Below are 27,762 nucleotides of genomic sequence, written 5' to 3'. Positions count from 1 at the left end.
TTAAACAGAGTGGGGCTCAGGGAGGAGCCCTGAGGAACCCCACATCTGAGTGGATGCTTAGGGGACACCGCCTCACCCTCAAAGACCTGGAAGAAACGGTCAGCCAGGAAGGATGTCAGCCAATCCAAGGCCGCGCCCGACACGCCCATGTTCGCCAAACGTTGTAATAGCGTGACATGGTTAACCGTGTCGAACGTGGCGCTCAGATCTAATAGAATGATAGCGACTTTTCCGCCCCGGTCCAACACGGCTCTTGCTTCTTCTGTTACCGCTAGGAGAGCGGTTTCAGTCCCATGTAAAGGACGAAACCCTGTCTGAGAGGCACGCAGAAGGCTATTTGACTCCAAATAGTTCATCAAGATGTTATTTACGTGCCTCTCAAGCAGTTTGCTCAGCCAAGGGAGCAAGGAAATGGGACGATAATTCGCCAAGTTGTTCTGGTCAAGATTGGGCTTCTTCAACAAGGCCCTCACCATCGCGCACTTCCATAAAGGAGGTACGGATTTAGAGATGATGGAAGTGTTGAGAACGTCCAATAGGACCGGGCGGATCATGTCCGTAGCCTTAATGAGGGTCTGAGGGGGTGCAGGGTCATTAGGAGAGCCCGAGGTGATTTTGGAGATAAGTGTGTCCAAGACCAGAATGTCTAAGAGTGGAATTGTGTCAAGCATACAAGAGACAGAGGCAGCAGAGGTTGTGGGGACAGGGGGTTCCAGATCATTATTAACATCCCTAAATGAAGAGTATATAGTCTGAATTTTTTGAGAAAAGAAGACAGCGAGATCATTGCAACGGTTTTGGGCGCCATCAGCAGAAGGACATTCCGCAGGGGGTGTGATGATGGATTTAACAATTTTAAAAATTTCCCTTGGGGCAGTGGCGGCTGCATTAATTTTGCTACTGTAAAAGGATGCTTGTGCCGCCTTTATCTCCTGTTTATAGAGCCTAATAGCGGCTCTATATTCATCCTTCCTGAGTTGGGAGTAATCCTGTCTCCAGGCTCTCTCATATTTACGACAGGCTAATTTCATAGTCTTGAGAGTAGGTGTGAACCATGGGGCAGCTTTGGGTCTTTTCGTGAGGTTACTGGCTTGTTACTGGAGGACCATATCAAGTGTGGAGGAGATCCAACCATCAAAGTTGCTGGCTGCTGTGATGGCATTCAATGCCTTCCTGGGAGGATCTCTGGCCAAGGCGGCTTCCCAAGCAGGGAGGGGGAGTGAGGACCACTTCCTTCCTCGATGTTTAGCAAGGCGATAAGTGGAGGGAAGGGGGTTTGTGCGCCAAGTGAAGGGTATCAAAAAGTGGTCGGTCCAAGGTAATGGAATAGGGGGCTCAACCATAAGATCATCAATATTGCTATAAATGTGGTCAAGAAGGTGACCTCTATTGTGAGTTACATGAAAGCCTTTTTGATGTAGATCCAGCGCTTGAAGGTTGGAACAAAGAATATTGGCTGCAGTATCGTGAGGATCATCAAGATGCAAGTTGAGATCCCCCAACAAGGTGAAATTAGGTGAGGATAACACGATACTTGCAGCAAGATCCGTTATTTTAATAATGAAATTGTTAAGAGCGCCAGGAGGACGATAGGCTAGGATGCCACATAAGGTGGTAGTGGGGGAGAATTCTAGCGAGAAGTGAACACTTTCGCAGGTAGGTGAGGTGGTGGGGGTAACACAGCATTTATAGCTGTCTCGATAAATAATAGCCAATCCCCCACCTCTCCCGGTCTGGCGATCCAGTCTCTTTAACGTTTTCGCCAAGTTGTTAAATTAAAATAATGACAATTATAAAATTTATTAAATTAAATTAATTAAATTAAATTAAATTAATTAAATTACATGTATTCCATTTTTAAATTTAATTAAACTAAATTAAATAAATTAAATTATTTACAATTTTAAAAGTAATTTCATTATATTTGTTAAATTAAATTATTAAAATTAACTTAATTTCCTTTTTTTAAAAAAGATATACTTACCTATACTTACGATGTAATGGTATGCGTTGTAATAGCATCTGCTATGTAATGTCCTGCGTTGTAATGGCATCCGATGTAATGGAACCTGCGTTGTAAAAGTTGCGATGTTACAGCCTGCGTTGTAAAATAACGCGTTGTAACATCATAGATCCCACTGAGTCATATAGGAAAATCAGGAGGTCCGTTCAACAGGATGTAAGTGTACTTTATCGAGATACAGTTAACAGTGTCCTTAGGCCAAAAAACTGTGGACATGGCTTATGCTGACAGAAACAATTTGACCTGTTCTTTAACTGAGATTCAGGAGAAATATTTAGATTTAACAGAAGACAGGAATAGCGCAATAGATGCAAGGGAAATGACAAGAGGGGTGATAGATTTAAAGGACTGTGGGATAAGTATTTATTTATTTTTTTATTTTGTGTACTTGTAGAGCGCAGACCTGTCACCCAGAGGGCATCCTGGTGCTTTGAACTTCGGGACGGGTGCAACTTCTCACTGCTCAGGCAATTTTCGGAAAGAGATGCGTTTTCAACGCTTTCCTAAACGGCAGGTAGTCCTTCTGGCTTCTCAGAGACAGAGGCAGGGAGTTCCAGAGTTTGGCCGCTGCAACACTAAATGAGCGGCCACCCATCCTAACTCTCTGAAACCTCGGGACCACCAGCAGTTGTGCCGAAGAGGAACGAAGGGTCCGCGAGGCACAGTACCAGGCAAACATATTACGCAATGGTACTGGGCCCTGTTGGTGTACTGCCTTGAATACCAGGCACGCGGCTTTATACGACACTCGCAGATGTACCGGAAGCCAGTGTAAGTCTCTTAGAGCAAGAGTGGAAGAGCTGTACCTAGGACGAGAAAGAGCCAACTTGGCGGCCATGTTCTGCACCCGTTGTAACTTCCCCACCAGGTTTTTTGGGGCCTCCAGAAGTAGCGCATTGCAATAGTCTAATCGACTTAGAATGGTACTGCGGACTACCTCCGGCCTGGCCTGGGCGGGGAGAAGGGGCAGAACTTTACGCAACGTGCGTAACAGCATCATGCATGTAGAGTAAAGTAAAGTAAGAAGCAGAACATCAAGAATCAGGAGTTATGCTTGCACTACTTCTAGGTTGGCAACACAAAGGAAAATGGTGGGTGACCTAAGGAAAATCGACTCTTCACACTAAGTTCATGGGTGCAAGTGATTGCAACCATATTTTTGAATATGTAGGAGTTTGTCTTCTGTTCTTGGTAGGACAAGATCCTGTTAGTCCTGGAGTTTATTTTGATTGTGGAGAGAATGCATACTTCAAACTGCCTAATTGATAGTATGGTACATGTAATTTAGGTGTACTTTTTTCAAAGATTTATCATGTGGAACATTTGATTGATCCTGTGTGGGAGATGAAAACTAGAACTAAATGAGATAGTAGTGGTGCTGAAATTGTGGGAGACATTTTTGGTGCAATGATTCCATCTGTAGGTGTAATCTTGAATGATTAAAAAGTTATCTACCATAGTGGATAAATTGGCCAAAAGTACAGCAAGTTCTTTATTGGCTGTAGATACTGAAAAGGTAGCTATGGTTTGCGGAATCGTCTTGCATTAGACAACCTTCTCACGAAAGAGGGCAGTGTCTACAGTATGTTAAAGTCCCAGCAATGCTGTACCTATATTCCTGACAAGAGTGGGGGCTTAAATAAATACATTAATAATGTTAATGATCTGAAAGGAGATTTGAAGAAATTAGAAGCTACAGCTGCTTGAGAAGCAATTGGAAATGGATTTTCTGCAGTAGGCAGATGGTTTGCAAACACAGGAAGTGGATTAGTGGGTTTTATCTTGAGATCTCTTATTATCCACACCATCTGTACGATACTTATAAAAAAATATATAAACGTTACTACAATTTTGAGTTATACACATTACCATCAGTTGGCACATGTAAATAAACCATAGTAGTTTACAACAGCAGAGCAGGTGAAAATCCAGTGTACAGGTTTAAGCATATAGGATTACAGGTGTAATACCAGTTGACAAAGCAGTTGAGATAGTTCCAGTTGACTGTTGAAAAAAGAAAAAAAAACCTCAATAGATTATCCAGCATGAACAGAATAACCCACTTCCCACCCTCCCTGAACTAGTCATCATCACTTTTTAATCAAGCGTGTCAAAAACCATACATGTAACAAATTTATGTTACATGACTGCAGTGACCTCAAGTAAGGAGTAAGGAGGTAGTCATAGTCGGCCTTACCAATAGTGTGCAATAGGGATTTATTTGAAGTGCACGTTTAAATGCTTAGGTACTTGTGTATGTGTTATAACTTTCCCCTTTTTTCATGACCCGCATTTCTTTCTTTCCCTGTCCCCTTTCCACCCCTCCCTTTCTTTTCCCCTTGGTCTATTCCCTAGGAAGGTGAATTCGAACGTTGATCACTGTGGTACTACGCTACCACTTTGCTTTCAGAGGAGCATGAAACTGGTCTATGAATAAACTTGTTCTTTCGCACTTACCTTCTGTGGACTGCATTTCTTAACAATTTGGCGACGAGGGTGGGACGGCACCAGTTTCACCCCGCCTTCTTCGACTCCTCTGATGCAATTTTCGTCTCTGTTTATGTGAAGATTCCTGGGAGCTACGTGGGTGACACCTTTGAAACTTTTTCTTCAATTCACCTGGAGGACGGTTCGGTTCCTTCTACCTTGCTGGACCTCCCGACTGACCAGCTTGTTGTATTTCCAGCTGGAGCTTCAGGTGTTTCTTCATCGGTTTTTGGGTGACATCTCTCTTCATCCTCTTGTTCCCTGGTGTTCCAGTGAGCTGTTTTCAATGGAGGTGGCATTTTTTTCTTCGCGCTCTGGAGGAATTTCTGTCAGCGTTTGGTTTTTGAGGAGATCATCGGTGGCAATCCATTGCTGAAGAGAGACTCTTCCTTCTTCTTCGCGCAGTACTGTCTCCGGTGCATGAGTCCGGTTTCTTCATCTGTCATCCCGGTCCTGCGCAGTGTGTTTCTGAGGTGGTGTCTTTCTGAGGATCGTTTGTGCGCAAGTGCAGGTTCCCGCGCACAACTCTGGTCTCCTCAGCCGGAATTCCAGTCCTGCGCAGTTGGTTTCTGGGGCAGTGTTTTTTCTCTCAATCAGGCATTTCCCTCGCTACTGCGCAGGTGCTGTTTCCCGCGCACTACTCTGGTCCAGTCCTGCGCTGTGTATACATAAAACAGCATCTGGCAAGAGATCAGGTATTCTCTTCGTTGATGCGCTGATGCTGTTTCCCACCCATGAATCTAGTCTCCTCAGCAGAGATCCTGTTCTGCGCGGTGAGTTTAAAAAAAACAGCGTAAGGAATCAAGCATTTTCTTTGTTACTGCGCATGTGCTGAGTCCGCTCTCTAACTTGTTCTCCTCAGCTAAGTTTCTGTCCTGCGCAGTGTTAGTCTAAAGTCGGCATTTTTAGTCATTTCATCTGTATGCCGATTCTGGAGGCTGGAATGCACATTTCTCTGAGGTAGTGTTTTCAGTCGCTAAAACAACACTGTACCTGAAATTTCTTATAACTTTCCAGTTCGAAGTAGTTTCATTGCTGCACCAGCATTCTTCTATCCAAGAACTTTTCTACAGACTTCTAAAGATACTCCACAGGGTGTACTTAGCAAACGTGTTTTGACTTTATGTGCATAGTTATTCTAACTAACATTTCTAGGAAAATATATGGATTTCTTCATTGAAAGAGAAAGTTGAATGCCTATTCTCCTTGCCTCTGTAGAGTTACCTTCTTCTCTTCAGGCCTTTTCTTCTCTTTCTTTACCTCTTGTTTGCATTTTGTTTTCTTTCTCTGTATTTTTCTGGCTCTTTCTCACATTTTCTTGAAATTATACTCTTCTTGGTCTTTCTTTCCATATTTCCTGTGCGATTTACTGTGCTTTACATCCTAGTTACTCCCTCAAAACAATGTCAGTAACAAACATGAGTCAACCCCCTCCATTCCTTAATGAGGAAGGTGAACCATATATACCTTGGGAGCAATGGATAAAAATGTTACACTCCTATTTAATTGCAATAGGTGCGGAAAAATTCTCAGCAGTTAGAAAGCAACATATCTTGCTTCACAATTTAGGTACACAAGCTAGAAAAGTGTATGAGGATCTGGGTATAGGTGAAGAAGAGGGAGGTGAAGGTGATGATGATGTTTTTACCACAACATTACGCAAATTAAGTGCTCACTTTAAAGATAAAAAAAATGTTGTGCTGGAAAGACACAAATTTTTTAAGAGAGCTCAAAGTAAAAATGAAAAAGTTACCAATTACATTGCTGCGTTGAGAGGTCTTTCGGCAACTTGTGAATTCGGGGCACTTACAGATTCTCTTATTAGAGATCAACTTGTTCGTTGCACGAATGACCATAAGGTGCAAGAAAGATTATTAACAGTTAATCCTGGTTTAGAAGAAGCTATTAGCATTGCGAAGGGCATAGAGCATACAGCATTTTGTGTCAAAGAAATGAAAATGAACAAATCGGGTATATATGATGAAAGCAATGTTTTAAATTAATGATGTGGAAGGAGTGTTAAAGATTACAAAAGTAAATACAGCAACCAAACCCAAAGTTTTGAAAGATCAAATTAGATGTTTCCGCTGTGGAAACACAAACCATCTGGCAAATTTTCCTAAATGTCCAGCAATAAGAGTAACTTGTAGAAAATGCAATAAGATTGGTCATCTTTCTAAATGTTGTAATTCCAAAGAAAGTAGACCTGAGGTGCACCTTGTACAGCAAGAGCAAGAATCTAGAAGTTCTGAAAATAAGTTTATTTTCCAAATTAAGGATGAAGAAGAAAATGATGAAGATGTTACCTATCCTAAATGTGACATATTATTGAATGGCAAAAATGTAAATGTGTATGCTGATTCGTGTTCGCCATATACTCTGGTAGAGGAAGAAACCTTTAAAAGTTTATTTAATTCAGATGAATATGTGTTGGAAGAACCAGACATTCATCCTGGTGGTTACAACAAAGACCCCATCCCTATAAAAGGTATGGTCAAAATGCAAATATCATTTAAGGATAGACACACTTATGGTAAAATATATGTTACCAAGAGAGGTAGTAACTTGCTGGGATGGAGACATCAAAAAGATTTGGGTATCACTCTTGATCCCAATAACAAAGAACAAGTTTTAATTGTTGACGGATCTCTTACTGGTGGCAAAATATGTGAAGAATATCCTGAAGTGTTTGCTGATCACATAGGGGTGCTTAAGGAGTATGAACACAAAATAAATCTCAAAAAAGAGGCTGTACCCATTATTCATAAAACTCGCTCAGTGCCATTGTTACTAAGAGATCCTTTAAAAATGGAATTGGATAAATTGGTTAAACAAGGGATCATAAAGGAAATTGAAGATTCTGAGTGGGTCGCACCCATTGTTATTACATCCAAAAACAATAGCACAGACATACGCATGTGTGTTGACCTCAGGAGCCTTAATGCTAGTATTTGGGTAGATAGATTTCCTCTCCCAAATGTAAACGAGATGCTATCTGTAATTAAAGGTGCAAAATGTTTCACAGTTTTAGACCTCACGTCAGCCTATTACCAAGTACCATTACACCCTGAGTCACAGATTCTCACTGCTTTTACCACTCCTTTCGGTACTTTTAAGTTTTTGAGATTACCGTTTGGTCTGGCATCGGCTGCTTCAGCTTTCCAAAGAATTATGCAACATATTCTAAAGAATGTTGAAAAGTCATTGTGTTTTCAAGATGACATACTTGTCTACGGATCCAATGAATCAGAACATGATAGCAACTTAAGAAAAGTGTGTGACAGACTTAAAGAAGCAGGTTTAACCATAAAAAAAGAAAAATGCAAATTTGGTATGGCGTCAGTTGATTTTCTAGGACATACGCTGTCGTCGGAAGGTATTAGACCAAAGGTGGATCTCATTGAGGCAGTTGGTAAAGCACCTTCTCCTTTGAACAAGGAAGAAATCAAATCCTTTTTAGGTCTTGCTGAATATATGTCCAAATTCATTCAAAATGTTGCTGACTTGGTACAACCCATTAGAGATCTTTTAAAAAAGGATGTTAAATACACGTGGACTTCTGAACATGAGCAAGTTTTTTCCAAAATCAAATTAGCCATTGCTTCTGCACCTTGTATTGGGAATTTTGATAGCACCAAGAATACTATTCTCACGACTGATGCCAGTAAAAGGGGTCTTGGCGCCACTCTCTCCCAAATCCAAGATGGTAAGGAAAAAATCATAGCATTTGCCTCAAGGACCTTAAAGGATGCTGAGGTAAATTGCTCTACCATTGAAAAGGAAGCCCTGTCATGTTTTTGGGCCACCAATCACTTCAAATATTTTTTATGGGGGATACCATTCAAACTTAAAACTGATCATAAACCCCTCATTGCATTATTTGCTTCCAAAAGTATAGAGAAGACTACCCCTAGAATAGGTAAATGGTTGATTTCTCTTCAAACTTTCAACTACACTATGGAATACATTCCTGGAGAGAAAAATCTCATAGCGGATTGTCTCTCCCGTTTACCCTTAGAGGCATCTATTTCTACAGACGAGAAAAAAGAGGATTTTGATGTTTTACAAGTTTCCATTCCCTCGATTTTAGAAAAAGAATGGAAATGCTCCTATAATAATGACAACGTCCTTAAAAATGTGAGAGACAAAATCATTCATGGTTGGCCAGACAGGTGCAAAAATCTTCCCTCTGATCTCCATCCATTCTGGAATGTTAGGGATGAACTGTCTATTGTGGATGCTTATGTATACAAAAATGACAAGGTTGTACCCCCTGAAAATCTCAGGAAACAAATTTGTGAATTGGCACATGAAGGGCACTTAGGAAGGAGCCTCACTAAAAGTAAACTTCGTGCTGGGTACTAGTTTCCGGCCATGGACTCTTGTGTGGAAGAATTAGTCAAGGGCTGTCATGCATGTGGTTTAAGTGACAAAACTAAAATTACTAGAAGAACACCTTTAGAACCGATTTCAATTCCGATCAAGGCATGGGAAAAGTTAGGCATGGACATTATAGGACCTCTACAAGTATCTGGTTTGCAAGAAAAGTATATTCTGGTTCTGGTGGACTACTTTTCTAAGTGGATCATCACAAAGTTTGTAAACAAAGTCTGCACTAAAACCATTAAATGTTTCTTATCCGACACCTTTTCTAATGAAGGTGTTCCACATACACTCATTACTGACAATGGGGTTCAATTTGTCTCGGAAGAGATGAAAGATTTCTTGAATAGTTTAGCCATCAAACATATTTCTATACCATTGTATTGTCCCCGTGCCAATGGTCTAGTGGAGCGATGCTATAGGATGATAAAAGACACTTTGCAATTAGCAGTGGCATCTCACAAACCCATTATTCAATCTGTCAAAGATGTGATTTGGTCATATGTCATTACACCTAATAGTGTGACAGGTTACTCTCCTTTCAGCCTTTTAAGAGGACGAAAACCTGGTTCAAAGCTCACACCTAATTGATTGTTCCAAGATAGTACCTTTAGTTGGGACAAACAGGTTGCTCAAGAGAAAATTCTGGATAACCAAGAAAAGTATAAAAGTAAATATGATCAAAAATGGGGAACCAAACCCAGATTGTGGGAAGCTGGTCAGCAAGTTTTGGTAAAGAAGCCTGTGTCAACGAGTAGTAAGTACAATACATTTTATGGAGCTGAAAAGATAAAAGCAGTAGGAAAAAATGTGGTTACTATGTCGGATGGCAAAAAATGGAGCATGGACAGATTGGTCAAAGTTCCTGTTCTATCTGACAATTCTGTCACACGCAATGAAGACGAGATTGCCCATGAGCATCAGAATAAAAGAATCATAAGAACACCTTTATGGCAGAGAGACTATGTGATGAAATGATTTTATAATCCATTGTGTGACAGTTCTAGAACCTGTTCTGGTTGTTCTACATTCCTGGCAGAAAGGAAGATGTGTTATAACTTTCCGCTTTTTTCATGACCGGCATTTCTTTCTTTCCCTGTCCCCTTTCCACCCCTCCCTTTCTTTTCCCCTTGGTCTATTCCCTAGAAAGGTGAATTCGAACGTTGATCACTGTGGTACTGCGCTACCACTTTGCTTTCAGAGGAGCATGAAACTGGTCTATGAATAAACTTGTTCTTTCGCACTTACCTTCTGTGGACTGCATTTCTTAACAATAATTTATTATATAAAACGTATCTGAAGTTTTCAACAATTCCAACAGGGCACTTTAGTGCTACATGCTTTTTCCGCAAGCCATGGTATTCCACATGATGCAGTGCACCATTCTCCACTTTGCCCCATTTTCCACTTCCTCCCGCCATTAGGAAACCAATGGTGCAGTTTGGTATTTCCTTATGTTTCGCTGAAAGGTGCTTAGCCAGTAATGATGCCATATCCACAAAATGCGACATCACTCTGCAGCTTTTGGGCCTAGGGAATGCCCAGTAGGGGGTCAGTATGGGGCAGTTCCATAACATGTGTAATATTGTGCGATATGTCTGTTCATTATCTTCGAAGGATGCAAGAGTATAAAAGCAAGGAAGAAAAGACATGATGAGAAGGGCTTGAGACAAACTAGAAGGGATTTGTAAATGGAGGACAATCAGTGTATATTTTATGATGACATGAAACACCTGGAAAACACTGGAAGAAAGTTATTGAAGACATCAAGGCTTTGATTTGACTGACCAGATAAGGATTCATGTGTGTGTTATTGTGATGGCTAACATTGCAATCAGAGGGGGGAATTGGAATAGAGCAATTTAGACTCCATTGTTACATGTCACAGAAATGCCCTCTACCTGCATGTGACACTATATGTACTAAGTGCCATAACTTTATAAACTTGTGTGAACATTTAATTGCGTTAATGATATGTATTTACTGTAGCGACAAGAGTTTTATAAATGTGCGCACTGATGTTAACTTTAACATGAAGACATACATTCTGTATTCACATTTGCTTTTTTACTTGAAGTCACATTTACATGTATTCTAAAAGTCATATTTGAAAACGTAATCATGTATGCATTTCTCACATATTGTATTTGTTCTTGAGTATGGCGGCTGCACGGTATCCGAAGCAGTTGGGCAGGGGGTGTGGAGAACAGACAAAACTTTAAAAAAATACAGAACTTACCTGCCACTTTGCTCCTCTCCTGATCCTGATGCTGGTCCGGTCCCAGGCTGATCACACTGAGCAGGCACCCAGATGCCAATTCCTGACGCTGCTCTCATGCAGGGAATGCTATTCCCAGTATGAAAGCAGGGTTTGGATTGGTCTGAGCGACATGGTTTGATGCTCAGACAGGGACTGGAAGCCTGTGGATTTTTTCCACTTGGCTGAACAACACAGCTGGGTGGAGAAATGCTAAGTGTGCATGATGGTTTGGCCGGCCTAAGATGTCCGGCCAAACAGTCATACGCACTTAGTTGTGCCTATCCCCCCTCCTCTCCACTGCTGTTGCAGAGTGCATGGCCCCGCCCTATGACACGCCCGCTGCAGCCGCAGGAAATGGAAAAATAAAATGATAATAAAATGGATTTATTTTAATTTTATTTTTTAACTGTTTACCTCTGCTGCCACCTATTGGGGTGACGCTCATCTGCCATAATGGTAGAGCCGCCCCCGTTCTTGAGTTACATGTACTCAAGTATAATCGTGTATTTGAAGTGCACATTTAAATGATAAAGTTAGCCTGACTAAAGGCCTTCTTTTTGAAATATATTTTGCTCTGCCAGTTTGTATTTTTCCTTTGCTGGTCCATTCTCAACATTTCATTAACTAGAGATAATGAGTATTGTCAGTACTTGTTTCTTGATAGTAAAGCATGAGAACAGACATCTTGGCAAGGAATGTGAAGAACTAATGAGCAGATGAAGCCTTCCGTACATTGCGCATCAGGAACAGAGAATTTTCAAGGTTGCAGTAACTGCCCAAGTCCTGTGGGATGGGAAAGTCTGGTAAAATAGCATATGCACAGCATAAGAAGAGAATTGATTGGTTTCTGGTAGTTTGGGAAGAGATATGATAGATGTTGAAGTTTTACTGGTTTTAATTAATGTCCACACTGTTAGTTGTACGCATATTTCCTAAGACTTTGAGGGGGTACAAACCTCTTTGCTTCCTTTATTCTTACAAGTATATAGTCTCATGCTAAACACTTATTCAAATTCTGGAACACTTCTATTGGAGTCTTTACTATGTTGATACCTTCTCGCACTTACAAATTTCCTTGAAACCCTATTCAATTAATCATCCTAATTATAAATTAAGAGCCTTGATTAGATAACTTTAGAACTTATTCATGTTTAGGAGAGAGAATTGGAGTTTCTTTAAGGAACTCCTATTCCTATTTCTCAGATTTTGTATTACTGTCGCTGTGATTATTTCATATCTTATTCTACTGAAACTGAACCTGAACCTATTGCGATATTTCAGCTTGCCAGCTTTAATCTTGTATCTTTATAATATTCTCTTGATATGTATATACTCGTTACATTATTAATTAGTAATACAACTACTTAACTTCCTTATTTTGGGGCCAAATGAGCTTCACAAAAGTTAAATTGTTTTATTATTACTAACTCCTTTTGTGTCTCAGTCAACTTAGAAAGATCCATCAGATGGGAGATTGAAGTACTGCTCATGACTTTACTCATAATGTCATAGATGATATTACAAAGGATATCTTCGATTAAACCCTGGTCATATCACATCACCATTGACATCACCAATCATACACAGTGCTTTCTAAAGGCCACTGGACACAACTTTTGAGTGCCTCCAGCACACCCTGGGGCAGGAATTGTCCTTAACCCCTTTGCTGCGGGGGTAATTCCCCCATGGTGTGGGCGGGGTGAGCATGGTGCTTGTGACGAGCCCAGCCCGTCATGAGTCACAGTGGAGATGTGCTCATGACGAGCTGGGCTCGTCACGACCCCGCCCACTGATTAATTCACCCGCACAGGTAGGGAATCAACCGCGTGTGGGCGGCACAGAGCCGTTATGACGAGCCCAGCTCGTCTTGAGCACAGCTCCATTGTGACTCATGACGAGCTGGGCTCATCATGAGCACCGAAGTAGTTAAGTTGGGCCATGTGCTGTAAGGAAAGGTTACTCAACCCACAGCCTATTTTCGCTGTGGGAGAAGAGAACCTGAGGTGATCCTGAGGTGAAGGGGTGCTGATGCCAAAACGCATTTCAGCCCTGGCAAGGCCCAGCACTCAATTACTCTAACCAAAGAAGCCACTGGGCACACAGCACACAGTCTGATTAAGGAGTCAAGCCTGACCTATGGCCTTGCACTGAGCATCCTTGAAGTGGGCAATTTTTTATTATTGAATTATTACTGTTTACTTTAATATGCTTTTCACATTTATGAGATAGCTATACAACTATACTTGCATGTCCATGTTATCTAATGAAACTTGGTTGGTTGCCTTAATATTTGAAAAGATATCAACAGCAGGTGTATAAGTGAGGCATGACATGGTTACTGCTTAGAAACCTCATTAAAGTTTGGATTTGTCCGATTTTTGGTGGTCATCCACTTTCGGATTTTTGATTCCCATTGTGTGGGTAAAGGAGACCTTGGTGATGAGGGGCACATAGATGCCTAATTCCATCTCTGATAAAGTGCATTTGGAATCTGTAACTTCCTCAGCTCATCAGCTTCTCACCTGCCACCCTGAATTCTTCCTAGTTTCATAGCTGAATGGTGGTACTGGCTTATCCACTCCCGGCGGTAGGTATAGGAATGTATATGTGCATGCATGGTGGCCAAGGTTTCATTTAAACTAAAAGAAAATATTGTACGTTTTTAAAAGGGATAGAATAGGGAGAGAAATGTGTGGATTTAATCCTGGAATCCTTTTTAAATGTTGTGGTGAGTGTTGCAGTTGAAAACACACATGCCCAGTAATGTTACTCCAACACAGGGCCTATAATGGCTGGTACAGACCATCTGCTCCAACATTCCAATGTTTATCTTTCCTTTTTTCACTCATATAATTTAGATAACTCTACTCTCAGTGGGTGAAATTTTCTAATAGCCATTATAGCCATTCTCGCTAAATAAGTTTTGCCGCTTAGGCTTTTAACATGTGTTCAGGCCTTTAATAATTATTTTTGTCCTCGACAGTAGGCTCTGATATTTAACATCCTAGTTGAAACGTTAGGAGCTGGCCAGACAATAAGAAATAAAAGACACACTTTTCTTAATATTGATAGTAACCAGCTGTGATCTGTCTGTACGGGATCAGGGGCCACACCCTCCACCTTTCCCCCACAGGAAGAATGTCTGTTAAGCTGAACAAAGGACTGGTTCAGGTCAGGCAGCCAGGAGCTAGACATATGCTAAATGCACCGGCTCCAGGCTGCCTGAGTTGAGCTTTGCAAGGCTGTGGATTTCACAGCCCTGTGGGTGTCACCTCCTCAGTCTGGCAAAAGTACCTTGAGCCCATCCCCCACACGATAAGGGGGAGCTGCTCTGATTGCCTTGGACTTGGGCACTTAAGTTTTAAGCCCTGAAGTGTCCAGGGCCGAGTGTCAATCAGTGACACCTCGCCCAGTGTGGGACCAGCAGTCTCACTGACCCCCTCCCACTCTGTGACGAGTGAGGGACTGCTGCTTTCCATCACGGGCTGATCTTAGGGCAGCCAATAAGAGAAGGCAGCACTTCCAACCCTCCTGGGACCTATTAGGCTTCCCTCCCAGAGAGCAGCAATGAAGGTAAGTTTTGTTCTTGAATGTTTGGTGTTTGCATGCATGCATGTATGAAGGCATGTGTGTATGTGTATTTGAGTGAGTGAGTGTTGTAGTGTGTGTGTGTGTGTGTGTGTGCGTGTGTGTGTGTGTGTGTGTGTGTGCGCGTGCATGGGTGAGTGAGTGAGTGAGTGTATGTGGCCACTCACCCCTTCTCCTCTAAAATGACTGGCTGCCATTGAGGGTGACACAAAAGGTTTGGTGGAGTCTAGTCTCTGGAGTAGATAAAAGGCAGATGACGCAGGCTTAGACTAACATGATCCTTAGGCCTTAAAAGTAAAACTATGTGGTGGATCAGGCGACTTTGGTCTGTTGTTGAGGTATTAGCCATTTTGTATTTCTTACTTTGAGGTTAAACTTTAAAGAGCGCACATTTCACAACCCACAGGTACAGTATTTTTATGAAAAGAGTGACAAAGGGACTTGATCATGTAATACCCAGTGTATGTTTGGATTCAAGGCGTTCTGTCTCTGAAGAATATATGTCAGTATTTAGAACTGTGATAACTGGCTGTGATAGTTTCCCTTTTACTATTGTAGACTATGTACAGAGGTGCCAGAACCCAATTGGGAAGTGCAACCACTATCCACTTCAAAGGAGGAATAGAGAGCAGCCTACAACATATCCGGAGCATGGATAATTATTTGATCTTTCGGAAAGCGATAAAAACCTATTTGTTCTCACAATAAGCTCTCCTTTCTTATGTTCCTTTGACGCCCCTGTCCTTCGTCTTTTTAACTGTGTTGGGATTTTCCTGCCGTAGTTGTGTTATTGTTTCTCAGCGCCGGGACGCCCCGTTGCTGGGGCAGCTGTCCGCTTTATAAACTATCTTAACATAACATAACAAAGACGCTTTTCTCGCCAGTTTCATTAAGTAGATTATGGATGGTTACCGAATAGGGAAAAGATGGTGGATGGCGAGCGAGATATGGCATCCGTTAGGGAAATATCGAACTTTATGTCTGGTAGTATGCACAACTGTGCAACAGTCGAGGTTTGTGCTCGTGTGTGCGTGTGTATGTGTGTGTGTGGTGTGTGTGTGGTGTGTGTGTCTTCATAGTGATATATAAACAATGTTGTGTGTGTGGTGTGTGTGTGTGTTCATAGTGATACATAAATGTTGTGTGTGTGTGTGGTGTGTGTGTGATAAGATAATTAGACTGGTAAGGGAATAGAAGGAATATCATTAAGATTATTGAGAGTTGAGGTGTAGGAAACGTATTAGTGGCATAAACTGTACTTTCATGTAGGAGAAAGGGTGAACATATGTGTTTTGTGTGTTTCCAATGATAATATAACCAACATGTCATGATGGTTTCCACTGAAGATGCCAGGGAATCACAGGTAAAGTTGGCTATAGATTCCATGGGCTCTCGTTCGGTGGGTCCTGTTTTGTTGAGCTCTTGTTGGACTAACAAACAATCTTTGTTTTGCCAAGGTGGTGTGTGCTGGCATTGCAAGTGTTGTTATAGAACGTCTGGATGAATTACTATTGGGGGATGATTTTCCTGCATTCCCTATTACTGCCCATGCACCATGTAGTTTGTCTCTGAAGAGATAATGGGATGTCTTGGAGATGTGGCATTATTGGACTAATGCACAGCACTCTGTTGTCCCAATGACCTTGAACGGAGCTGTCGGTGAAAAAAACGCACAGTATTTCTGTTACATTCTTTCATCGATTCAGCAGTTTTTTTTGTATTTTTAATGGTCATATTGTTTGAAGTCCTTCCTGTCCAATTTGGGTCTCTGGCAAATAGTTGAAGATCTTTTCTCTAGGTTAGACCTCGGCCTTTGTAGAGTTTGAAGTGTAGGTAGATGTTGCAAATCTTCTCATGTCCTTGTCTTCGTGTGTTCAAAGAGCAACTAAAGCAATATCGTGACATAATGATGTTTGATTGACACAATATAGTTGATTGGAAAGAATGTGAGCATTTTTCTTGTGCCTTGGTCCCATCAGCTTCACTTTCAGTGTATTGTGACTTCTGTTTAGTCCTTCTTTCCTGCTTTGTTTCAAGTCTGCATGAATCTGCATGGCTATGCCAATGCATTATGCAATTCTATTACATTATGTCGAATAATTTCAGCTAGAGTGTGCGTCCAAAAGGTAAAACCACCCTTGAGTGTGAGGGATTTTGTAGAGTGAACAAAGCTGTTCTTCAATTACGTCAGCCATGTTGACAAGGCTTTTAAAACCGAAGGCCCTATCCAAGGGGTCAAGGCAGCAGTTCTAGGTGTGCAATACTCAGTTAGAGAATGTTGTCATTGCCCATGGTTGATGTTGTGTTAGTTCTACATTCAGTAAGGATTCTCTACTCTTTTGTTCTCATCCGTCTTAATCCTGCTCTGATGTCACGTGCAAGGTAATCTGGGTACCATAACTGCAACTGTTTGTATCGACTGTGTCATAAAAGTTTTATATAAGCTGATAGAGTCAGCTCTGTTCTGCACAGAGTGTTGTCCTGTTGACCTTGAATAATTCTTAAACAGAATTATTGTAAATACCGTTTTTTTTCCATTTATTTTTAATGTGGGTGATGTGACAGTCTTTTACAGATATTTTGCAGAGAAATATTATGTTTATGCTTCATGCAACGCCCACAACAAAGTTTCTTTTAGATCAAAACAGGACCTCACATATGAGAATTGGGAGGGTTTCACAGGGATTATTTGCAGTAACATTAGTGAGCGGCTACTGCTGCATTTCAGAATTTGGACAAGTGTGTCTGTGCGCTGTCAGTGACCTGGCCAAAGAAGGCATGTACAATCGGAAATTGGATCATAAATTCAAAACTGTTCAGAACAGGGGTCCACAAAAAAAGTTTGGCCCAGGGCCTTCGAAATCCTTAAAATGTCCCTGATTCGAATATATATCTGTCTCCTATCGTGGGCATATAGGTTAATTTCACTGTGCGCAGAAATGCTTTTTACCAGATAGAGAATGTAAAATAGTGGGTGAGGAACAATTTCGTCACTCCTACGCAGACTGGGTTTTGTACCGGAATCAGGATTATATCTGGTGTGGTAATAACAAACCCACAGCTTTTAAACCACACGATTTCTGCAAGGTGAAACAGGTTTAATACTGAGGCCCTAAATTAAGATAGATGTTTGTTGTACTTTATTTGGAGAAATCGTGCTTGCTAAGTGAAACCTTATTAATTGTCCTCACACTTCCTCTTACTACTTTTTGTCTACTTTGTTTCGTATAGAAATCCTACTCTCTCGTACTTGAAGCCTGGGACCTGGTCAACAACACAGCTGATGACCCAGGTAAGAGGCAGAATTTACATCTAATGCATTGGCTTGCAGTGCTTAATTTGTGCTGGTTGGTTTCCGGTGCTCGCCACCTGCACTTAATTGCCAGAACCGGCTCTAGTTACAGTTCAGGTGTTATGTTTGTACTGCCATTGGCAGCGCTGGCAGGGTATGGGTAGTGCAGGCTCCTGAGAAGGGCCCTGGGACTTAATTCTTTTTTTTTACAAATTAAACACTGTAGCTTGGCGCCGCAATGGCAGTGGGCTCCCTGGAAGGACTTTGGGATTACACTTGATAGATGTATTACAAGGTCATAGGGATATTTTTTCTTTTCTGTGAACATTACACTCAGGTGGCAAAGCAGGGAATGGGCTACTTTCAACCATACAAGTTGGCATTCAGTGAATGACGACAGGGTAGCTGCATTGTTCCTCAGCACACTTTCTACTTCACCTGATACCTCAGCTCACAATCACATAGTAGAAGCTGTCCTTTATGAGCAACTCTCACCCTTCCACTTTGCCCAATAGAAGCATCTGATTTGTGTGGTGTATCTGTTAAATGGTTTTCCACTACAGTCAAAATGGCAATCCATTGATATGTTTCCTTTGGGACACGGAAAGAGGTGGTGGGGTTTGTTCCCCCTTCTTCTTGCGATTTGCTGCCAATCAAAAATGCGCTGTTAGCCACCTTCACTGTAAACTACGTGTATGTAACAGGTCAGTCCGCAATAAATGACCTAGGGTAAGAATTATCGTCTGTTGGTCATATCTGTGTCTAGAGTTGAAGTTTTGCTATTGAATCACTTGCCGAGTATGTCTTAGAGTTGTCTCAGGGGTATGTTACTGTTACATCGCATTTTTTACATCGTAATGCTGTTACAACGCAGCTTTTACAACGCTGGTTCCATTACATCGGATGCTATTACAACGCAGGATATTACATAGCAGCTGCTATTACAACGCATACCATTACATCGTAAGTATTGGTAAGTATATAATTTTTTTTATTTTATTTAATATTATATAATTAATTTAATTATTATTAATTATAAATAAATATATTTATTTATGTTTTTTAATATTATAAATTAAATATATTAATTTAAGTAATTTTTATAATAAGTATGAGTATAGGAGTATATGTTTTGGGGTACTGAGGTATATGTTTTGGGGTGTTTGGTTATTTTTAGGTTTTAGGGCAGGGTTTGGGTTTTGGGGTACAGGGGTATTTTTAGGTTTTAGGGCTGGGTTTGGGTTTTGGGGTACAGGGGTATTTTTAGGTTTTAGGGCTGGGTTTGGGTTTTGGGGTACAGGGGTATTTTTAGGTTTTAGGGTTGGGTTTGGGTTTTGGGGTACAGGGGTATTTTTAGGTTTTAGGGCTGGGTTTGGGTTTTGGGGTACAGGGGTATTTTTAGGTTTTAGGGCAGGGTTTGTGTTTTGGGGTACAGGGGTGTTTTTAGGTTTTAGGGCAGGGTTTGGGTTTTGGGGTACAGGGGTGTTTTGAGGTTTTAGGGCAGGGTTTGGGTTTTGGGGTACAGGGGTATTTTTAGGTTTTAGGGCAGGGTTTGGGTTTTGGGGTACAGGGGTGTTTTTAGGTTTCAGGGCAGGGTTTGGGATTTGGGGTACAGGGGTGTTTTTAGGTTTCAGGGCAGGGTTTGGGTTTTGGGGTACAGGGGTGTGTTTAGGTTTCAGGGCAGGGTTTGTATTTTGGGGTACAGGGGTGTTTTTAGGTTTTAGGGCAGGGTTTGGGTTTTGGGGTACAGGGGTGTTTTTAGGTTTCAGGGCAGGGTTTGGGTTTTGGGGTATAGGGGTATTTTTAGGTTTTAGGGCTGGGTTTGGGTTTTGGGGTACAGGGGTATTTTAGGGTTCAGGGGTAGGTTTGTGTTTAGGGCTAATTAAATTATATTTACCATTTATAAATTAATTAAAATATATTTATTAAATTAAATTAATTATATTATATTATTTACATTTTTAAATTAAATTAATTAAATTAAATACATTATTTTAATTAATTTAATTTAATTACAATTTAAAAAATATTTAACTTAAATTAATTTCATTATATTAATTAAATAAAATTAATTACAATTTTTATTAAAATTAAATAAATAAATAGGTTTTAATTTATTAAATTAAATTAATTACTATTTTAAAATGTATTTTAATTAAATTAATTAAATTAAATTAATTAAATTAACTTAATTACATTTTTTTTAAAAAGGTATACTTACCTATACTTACGATGTAATGCCATGCGTTGTAATAGCATCTGCTATGTAATGCCATGCGTTGTAATGGCATCCGATGTATTGGATCCTGCGTTGTAAAAATTCCGATGTAACGGAATGCGTTGTAAAAAACCGCGTTGTAGTGACACCAATCCGTCTCAGGGGCTGAGGCTTGGCCTTGGAAATGGCTCTGGAGCTTCCAAACATCATTGGTAGAGAATGAAACTCAAATCTGCTCCTCGAGCCCTGGCACCAGCGGAAGACTCTGTAACCCACACTTCATGGGAGTCCTTGACTGCTCTGGCCACACAAGGACCATGTTTTGTGTTGTATTTTGATGGCAAGATGGGGCAGCGAGTTTAAAACTGCCCACAGTGCACAAAGGTCACTCATTTATCTCATTGTATGGAATGCTCTATGTTAATACCAATACAATACAAAACAAGTCCATTTATTGCTCAAGACACGCCACTAACTGGCTTGCGTCATTGTCCTTTGTAAACTGTAGCTTTTCATTGGTGAAGAGGTTTAGTAGTCCCTCTTTAGTACCCCCTTGTCTTCATTTGTAACCTCCTATGAGGACAAACCCTGTTACATATGTTGTTACTCAGTAGGCTTTTATTACAGCCTCCGAGCATTATTTTGTTAAATGCCTTTCACGCTCTCTCCTAACACTTTTATTCACTTTTGTTGTTGTTTACAAGCTCCTATGCTGCACTTTCACGTTAATAGAGGCCACGCCCCTTTCTTTAGATGAGGCGCGTCTAAAGAAAGGTCAGCAACCGCTATTGAAGTGAAACCGTGGAATGGGGCAAAAGGTGCCCCATACTGTGCTTTCACTTTATTGGCGATCGCTGCCCTTGCTCTAGATGCGTCTCGTCTAAAGAGAGGGTTGTGGTCTCCATTAATGTGAAAGCATGGCATAGGTTCTTGTAAACAACAAAAACAATGTGCAGTGCCATAGGTCTCGCATTTGCGAGAATTTAAGCTATTGTCATTCAACAATTCCAATAGCTCAAACTCTCGCAAATGCAAGACCTATTGCATTGCAAATGCTTGTTAATGATGCCATCATTGTGGTGTAAGTGATTCTAATTCTTAAAAAATCCTGCTTTATATTGGTCGTAGACTCGTAGACTATTGGCAAGTAAGTGTTGTGTCCTGCTGTGTTGGTGGATGATTAGCTGAGGTGGCAGCCATTTTGAAACATTAATTCCTTTTGTGTTTCTTTGGAAGATGAACGGCATCTGATAGACCGGGTCACACATTCCGGCATGCTGAGCCCAGGCGACCTCTGGCAGCCCTTCCAGCACCATGGTCGGGCGGTTATAATTGAGTACAAGATCCGGGTGAGGTGCGCAGAACACTACTATGGCCCCTCTTGCAACAAACTCTGCCGCCGCCGTGATGACTTCTTTGGGCACCATACCTGCGACTCAGGGGGCCACAAGGTGTGTCTGGAGGGATGGAGCGGTCCTGAGTGTAAACAAGGTACGGGGAAGGGGTTTGGTGTAGGAGAGAGTGTTTGTTATTCTTGTAAATAAATGGTTCTTCTAGTAGTCATACAACCTGGGGGATGAGGTTGAGTAAATGTATGTTAAAAGGCACATTCATCAGATTTTATTTCAAACACCATACCTATGCACCTACCATTATTAGTGGTATTGGTGTATACTACAGACATATATCTCCATCCACCTTGAAACAGATTACCGTTTATGGAAGAGTACAAAGCAAAATGCACAAACCCTATCAGAGTACTCTACTAAACCAACAGTGAAAATAATGCCCAAACCCCATTGTACAGTGCAAGGGTGAAAAGACAGAAACAAAATGTAACTGATCTCTCTCTCTCTCTCTCACTCACTCTCTCTGTCTGTTTCTCTCTCTCTCTCCCCATTTCCTTATTTCCGGTTCCATTGCATAAATCACGTATTTTCACACATTTTGACTTTCCCATAATGTATTTTTATTTAAATTATTTTTTTGTGTGTGTATCTGCTTTATTTTTCTGTTCCTCTTCACACACCATATGTATATACTGTGTGGTCAAATGAATCCACATGAAAAATGCCATGGCATAAACCATACTTGCAGATGTGCAGAGTATAATATCCCCTTTATTACCAAAGGTGAAGGAGGGGAAGGGCATTATGATTCACAGGCTTCACCTGTTTGAGTCATGGACCCTTCTAACATTCAACAATGATAATGAATAGCATATTACCCTGTGCGTGTGTGTGTGTGTGTGTGTGTGTGTGTGTGTGTATATATATATATATATATATATATATATATATATATATATATATTATATTTTATAGTATAAATATGCGACCAAAGATTCTCACATTTCTTGACTCTCTGCTTCATCACTAAGCACACATTCTGCAAATGGTCGCCACATGGATAAAATAGCATTCATGGCCTCTAGAACTGAGAATCACCAGCTAAATGACACAGTTGGGATTACTCTTTCATTGATGCCACACAAAGCACAAAATGAGAAATATTTGTGTTCGAGTTCCTGCCCAAAATGAAACAGTGCACCAGAATATACTACAAAGTCAATAGCATTTTTCATTAACTCTGAAGATTGTAAAGATGCTTTCAGCATACCATCTTGCAAATGGCAAGGATCTCTTATAGAGAGGCCACTTGCCACAGATACATTCTTACAAGGCCAGCGCTGGGACGCCCACGGGTAGCCACGCGTTTATAAATCCACCTCCAATTCCACTTCAGCTCAGGTATTGATTTTGACAGGTCATCACACAACATTTTCATGTACATAGCTGAATTATTGCAAATACACACAATATACTCAAATCTTTGTTGAACTTGGTTAGAACTTTCAGCAGCAGCATTCTAAGTGACACTGCATTCCGTGTTTTCCAAACATCTGGTGTCATGTTTTCCCAACTATCCCAGATGCTTGTTGACAGCACTCTTTTCACATATACCTGACAATAAACCTTGCATTGAATGTTTAAAGCCTAGGGTGTTTGGCATTTCACTTACTATCAATAATGACTTGCTAGAAAAGAGCCTGATGTATCACAGGGTTTCACCCATTCTTTGTCTGTGGGTAAATGTGATGGTATATATTTATCAAGATTCATATGAAACCAGCCATTTTACATATCAGTGAAAGAATCAAATATATTTCCTGATTCTCTCCAGTTTATATAATAATTAAATAAGACCTAAAACATACCTCTAAACCCTGCATCATTAGACCAAAGACCATAAAATGGCAAAAACAAAAGAAAGAAGAAACAATATTTTAGTGACATCCCTAAGAAACAAAACTCAAGCAGAATAATGTTAGCCCAGTCTTTCTTCCTGCTACCTTATGTAACAAAGTTACATTGTATTGTACCCTTCAGGAATAAATAAATAAAACTGACTCTTTCACTCACCTTTTTCTTTCTTTGAATGGCATTTATTTTGTGGTTGCAAAGGTGTTTTTTCAGTGTTTATATGTTTACACTGGTGAGGGCTATTTTCCTTTCAGTGGGGTTTTATCAGTTGTTATAGGTTTAAACTTAAAACGTACAGCCTATACATATATATATATATATATTTAATTTTTCCCAGGGCAGTCTCCACTGGGTAGTTATAGTTAGGATCATATTTCCACAGGGAATACATTTTTTGTGTTGCTTATAAATTTGGCGCCATTTGACGAATCTCTACAAAACATTCCGAAAAAACTGATCCCTTGTGCCTAGTTTGCACATAGAAAGTTTCAGGTTGATCCATCAAGCAGGGGCCGAGTAAAAAAATTATTTTCCATATAAACTTTAGATCCAGCTACAGTCTAATCCGCAGAACGGATTTGCACCAAATTTGGCAGGAAAGCTAGATCTAGGTCAAGAAAGAGTGCTCTTTGTGTGTTTTGTGTAAATCTGTTCAGTGGCTTATGAGCAATTAATGCACAAAACCTTTGCATATCGAGGGACATGGAGGCTCTGCAGATCCTGAAAGATCTCAAATTATGATCTGATTGGCTGCCACCACTTCAACCAGGAAGTACTCAATCAATCAATCAATCAATAATTTGTAAAGCACACTACATACCCGCAAGGGTTTCAAGGCGCTGAAGGGTGGGGAGAGGGGGGGTACTGTTGCAACTGGTCGAACAGCCAGGTCTTGAGTTGTCAATAGAATATGGATAGGGACCCCCTCCCAATTGTACTTTGAGGTCAGAGAGTGAAGGGGAAAGACAACTAGAGACAAAAAAAGGACTCCCTCTTGACCTAAATGTTTTACCACTGGGAAACACCTCTAATATAAAGGGCATACAAAAATCACATATTCATCTTATGTTTGATTATTTTCTTAGTTTTTTTATTTATAAAATCTTTTTCTCATTCATTGAATCATTTATTTATTATTTTTGAAAACAGATAGTCATTTACTGTATTTCATATCATTTTCTTGTTTGATACATATACAAAGATTCATTTAAAGTTCAATTACACAAACAGAATTTTTTATAAATATCTTAAAAAGCAAGACAGATATAATGCACCAGGTCGAGAAACTCAAACACATATACTCACTCACACACCCTACTCATGCATAACTCCACTACAACCAAAAAGACATCCTGTTGCTTGTACACCAGTAACCAAAGGGTTAGATCTAGCTAAAGGAATGGTCGACGCATTTCGGTGAAAAGACAGCGATATGGACCACCTTCATCAGGACCAGCCAGGGGCAGTTTCAACAGTGTGTCTTGCAACCTGGGATTAATGTCTCTTCATACAATGTGCTGCAACGGAAAATCGCTACACAATCCTTCTTCACACCTTGACTGTCTATCTGAGGTTAACGGACCCTTACAGTGTGGTATCCTACAATAAAATGTTATCCAATATCATGATTTCATACATGGAGCGAGACTTCATTTGTATGTTGATTGAGGGAGATTTTGACTGTCAGCACTTGCTCATTCATCCAGAGCGGCCTTCATAGTCACTTCACAATGTATCCCAAATCCTTCTTGCTTACTGTATTCAAAGTTTTATAATCATCCACGTATATCCTATAATTGTTCAATCCTCTTCTTTGCACGCAATAACTCTGGTAAGTTTTTATTTTATATTCATTGAAATCATGATATTGGATAAAATGTTATCGTAGGATACCACACTGTAAGGGTCCGTTAACCTCAGATAGACAGTCAAGGTGTGAAGAAGGATTTTCTAGCGATTTTCCGTTGCAGCACATTGTATGAAGAGACATTAATCCCAGGTTGCTAGACACACTGTTGAAACTGCCCCTGGCTGGTCCTGATGAAGGTGGTCCATATCGCTGTCTTTCCACCGAAACGCGTCGACCATTCCTTTAGCTAGATCTAACCCTTTGGTTACTGGTGTACAAACAACAGGATATCTTTTTGGTTGTAGTGGAGTTATGCATGAGTAGGGTGTGTGAGTGAGTATATGTGTTAGTGTTTCTCGACCTGGTGCATTATATCTGTCTTGCTTTTTAAGATATTTATAAAAAATTATGTTTGTGTAATTGAACTTTAAATGAATCTTTGTATATGTATCAAACAAGAAAACGATATGAAATACAGTAATACGTCCCCTGACATCTTGGCCGCCATTCCTCCGGGGTATTACATACTCCAAGTCAATCGGCCTGCTGACAAACCAGGAGGTGGCGTAGCTGCCATTATCAAACTTCCCCTCAGGTTCACTTCCCTCTCTTTACTCACTATTCCTCAGGTGGACTGCCTAGCTATTAGATTTGATTCCTCTGTATCCCCCTTAATCTGTGTCTTGGTATACCGTCCCCCCCAATCCATGCCCAATTTCTCTTCTCACTTTGGTGACTTGCTTTCCCAGCTCACAATTAATAACTCTAAACTTCTGGTCCTGGGTGATTTTAACTACTGGCCGTCAGACGCCCATGAAAGGCCGCAATCCCTGGCTTTTACTGACTTACTAACTGGGCTCAATGGTCTTCAACACGTTCACTCACTTACTCACTCCAAGGGTCATATCCTAGATCAAGTGTGGACCTATAATCGCGATATTAAGTCACTCATGATCACACCTTGTCACTGGTCAGACCATCACCTAATTTCCTTTCTCCTCCTGGTCCGTCCTCCGCCCCCTCGCAGTCGAGGCACTAGCCTCTTGGCTAGAAACTGGAACAAAGCAGACCTTGACTTATTCCTTACTTCCCTAACATCGTCAGCTCCGCCCAGCTCTGGTTCTATCGATTCCCAAGCAGCTGCACTCGTTAATTGGCTAGAATCCGCCAGTGACAAGGTCGCCCCCCTCAAGCTAATCAGAACCAAGCGCCCTCACGACGCACATCGCTGGTTCTCTGACAACCTTAAATCTTTAAAACTCGGTCTCCGCCAAGCCGAGCGTCGCTGGCGTAGAAGTTATGATCCCTTAGAAAAACCACCTTTTCTAAAATTACTGGGAGAATATAAACGAGCAATCTCTGCCGCCAAAACCACCTACTTTTCCACCAAAATCCTCAACTCTGCGCAAAAATCAAAAGACATCTTCGCCATTGTAGAAGAACTCTCACATCCAGATAGGGTGACCATCAAACCCCTTCCATCTCAGGCACTCTGCGATTCCCTCAACTGCTTCTTCATAGATAAAATTAGCAAAATCAAAAATAGTATCTCTTCCATACCCCTGACTATACCCCTCACTGAGGCTGCTCCCTCCACCAACTCTCAATCTCTGACTCAGTTCCCCCCCTTATCAGAAGACGTTTTCATCGCCTTGCTTAACAAAGTTTCCTCTGGCTCCCCCACAGACTGCTGCCCCCCCCGCAATTCTTCAGGCTGCTTTCTCAGCCTGCCCCACTTCTCCTCTGGCCCTCCTGAACAGTTCTCTCCTGCTCGGAGAGGTCCCCAGCCAATTTAAGAACGCAGAGGTAGTTCCCATTCTAAAGAAACCCACTGCCGACCCTACGGTTATGGGCAGCTTCCGCCCCATCTCCCTTCTTCCCTACCTAAGCAAGGTACTCGAGACGTATGTAACTAGTATCCTCAGCTCTTTTATTGAAGACTCCAACTTCTTGGACCCCCAGCAGGCCGGGTTCAGACCCGCCCATTCGACAGAGGCGGTCATTCTCTCTGTAATGGAGGAACTCCGCAGAGGCGCCGATTCTAACACCCACCAAGCCCTGATTCTTCTGGACCTGTCGGCGGCCTTTGACACGGTCGACCACACCATCTTGGTCGACCGTGTCAAAGAGGCTGGTATCGGAGGGACGGCCCTTGACTGGGTCCGCTCATTCCTGACGAACCGCCACCAATCTGTCCGACTCTCCCATTTTTCGGCTAACAGGATGAAACTCACCTGCGGTGTGCCACAGGGTTCGTCTCTGTCCCCACTTCTTTTTAATTTGTACCTTACCCCCCTGATCCGCTCCCTCCGGTGAAGGAATGTCACTGCATTTAACTATGCAGATGACATTCAGCTCATCTTCAATCTTGACTCCTCGCAGGATGCGGCTCAGGACTT

At 41.2% G+C, this 27,762-nt stretch overlaps 1 protein-coding gene across 1 annotated transcript in view; it reads left to right on the top strand.

The window, feature by feature from the left end:
* Positions 1-27,762, top strand: part of LOC147692109 (protein jagged-2-like) — a 746,472-nt gene that overhangs the window by 470,907 nt on the left and 247,803 nt on the right. The window contains exons 3-4 of the mRNA XM_086938407.1: positions 17,973-18,033; positions 21,488-21,742. Coding sequence (XP_086794533.1) covers positions 17,973-18,033; positions 21,488-21,742 — 316 coding nt within the window. The remainder of the gene's footprint in view (positions 1-17,972; positions 18,034-21,487; positions 21,743-27,762) is intronic.

Source organism: Lissotriton vulgaris, chromosome 9, assembly GCF_964263255.1.
Source record: "Lissotriton vulgaris chromosome 9, aLisVul1.2, whole genome shotgun sequence".
NCBI lineage: Eukaryota > Metazoa > Chordata > Amphibia > Caudata > Salamandridae > Lissotriton > Lissotriton vulgaris.
This window is presented reverse-complemented; position numbering and strand designations above follow the sequence as displayed.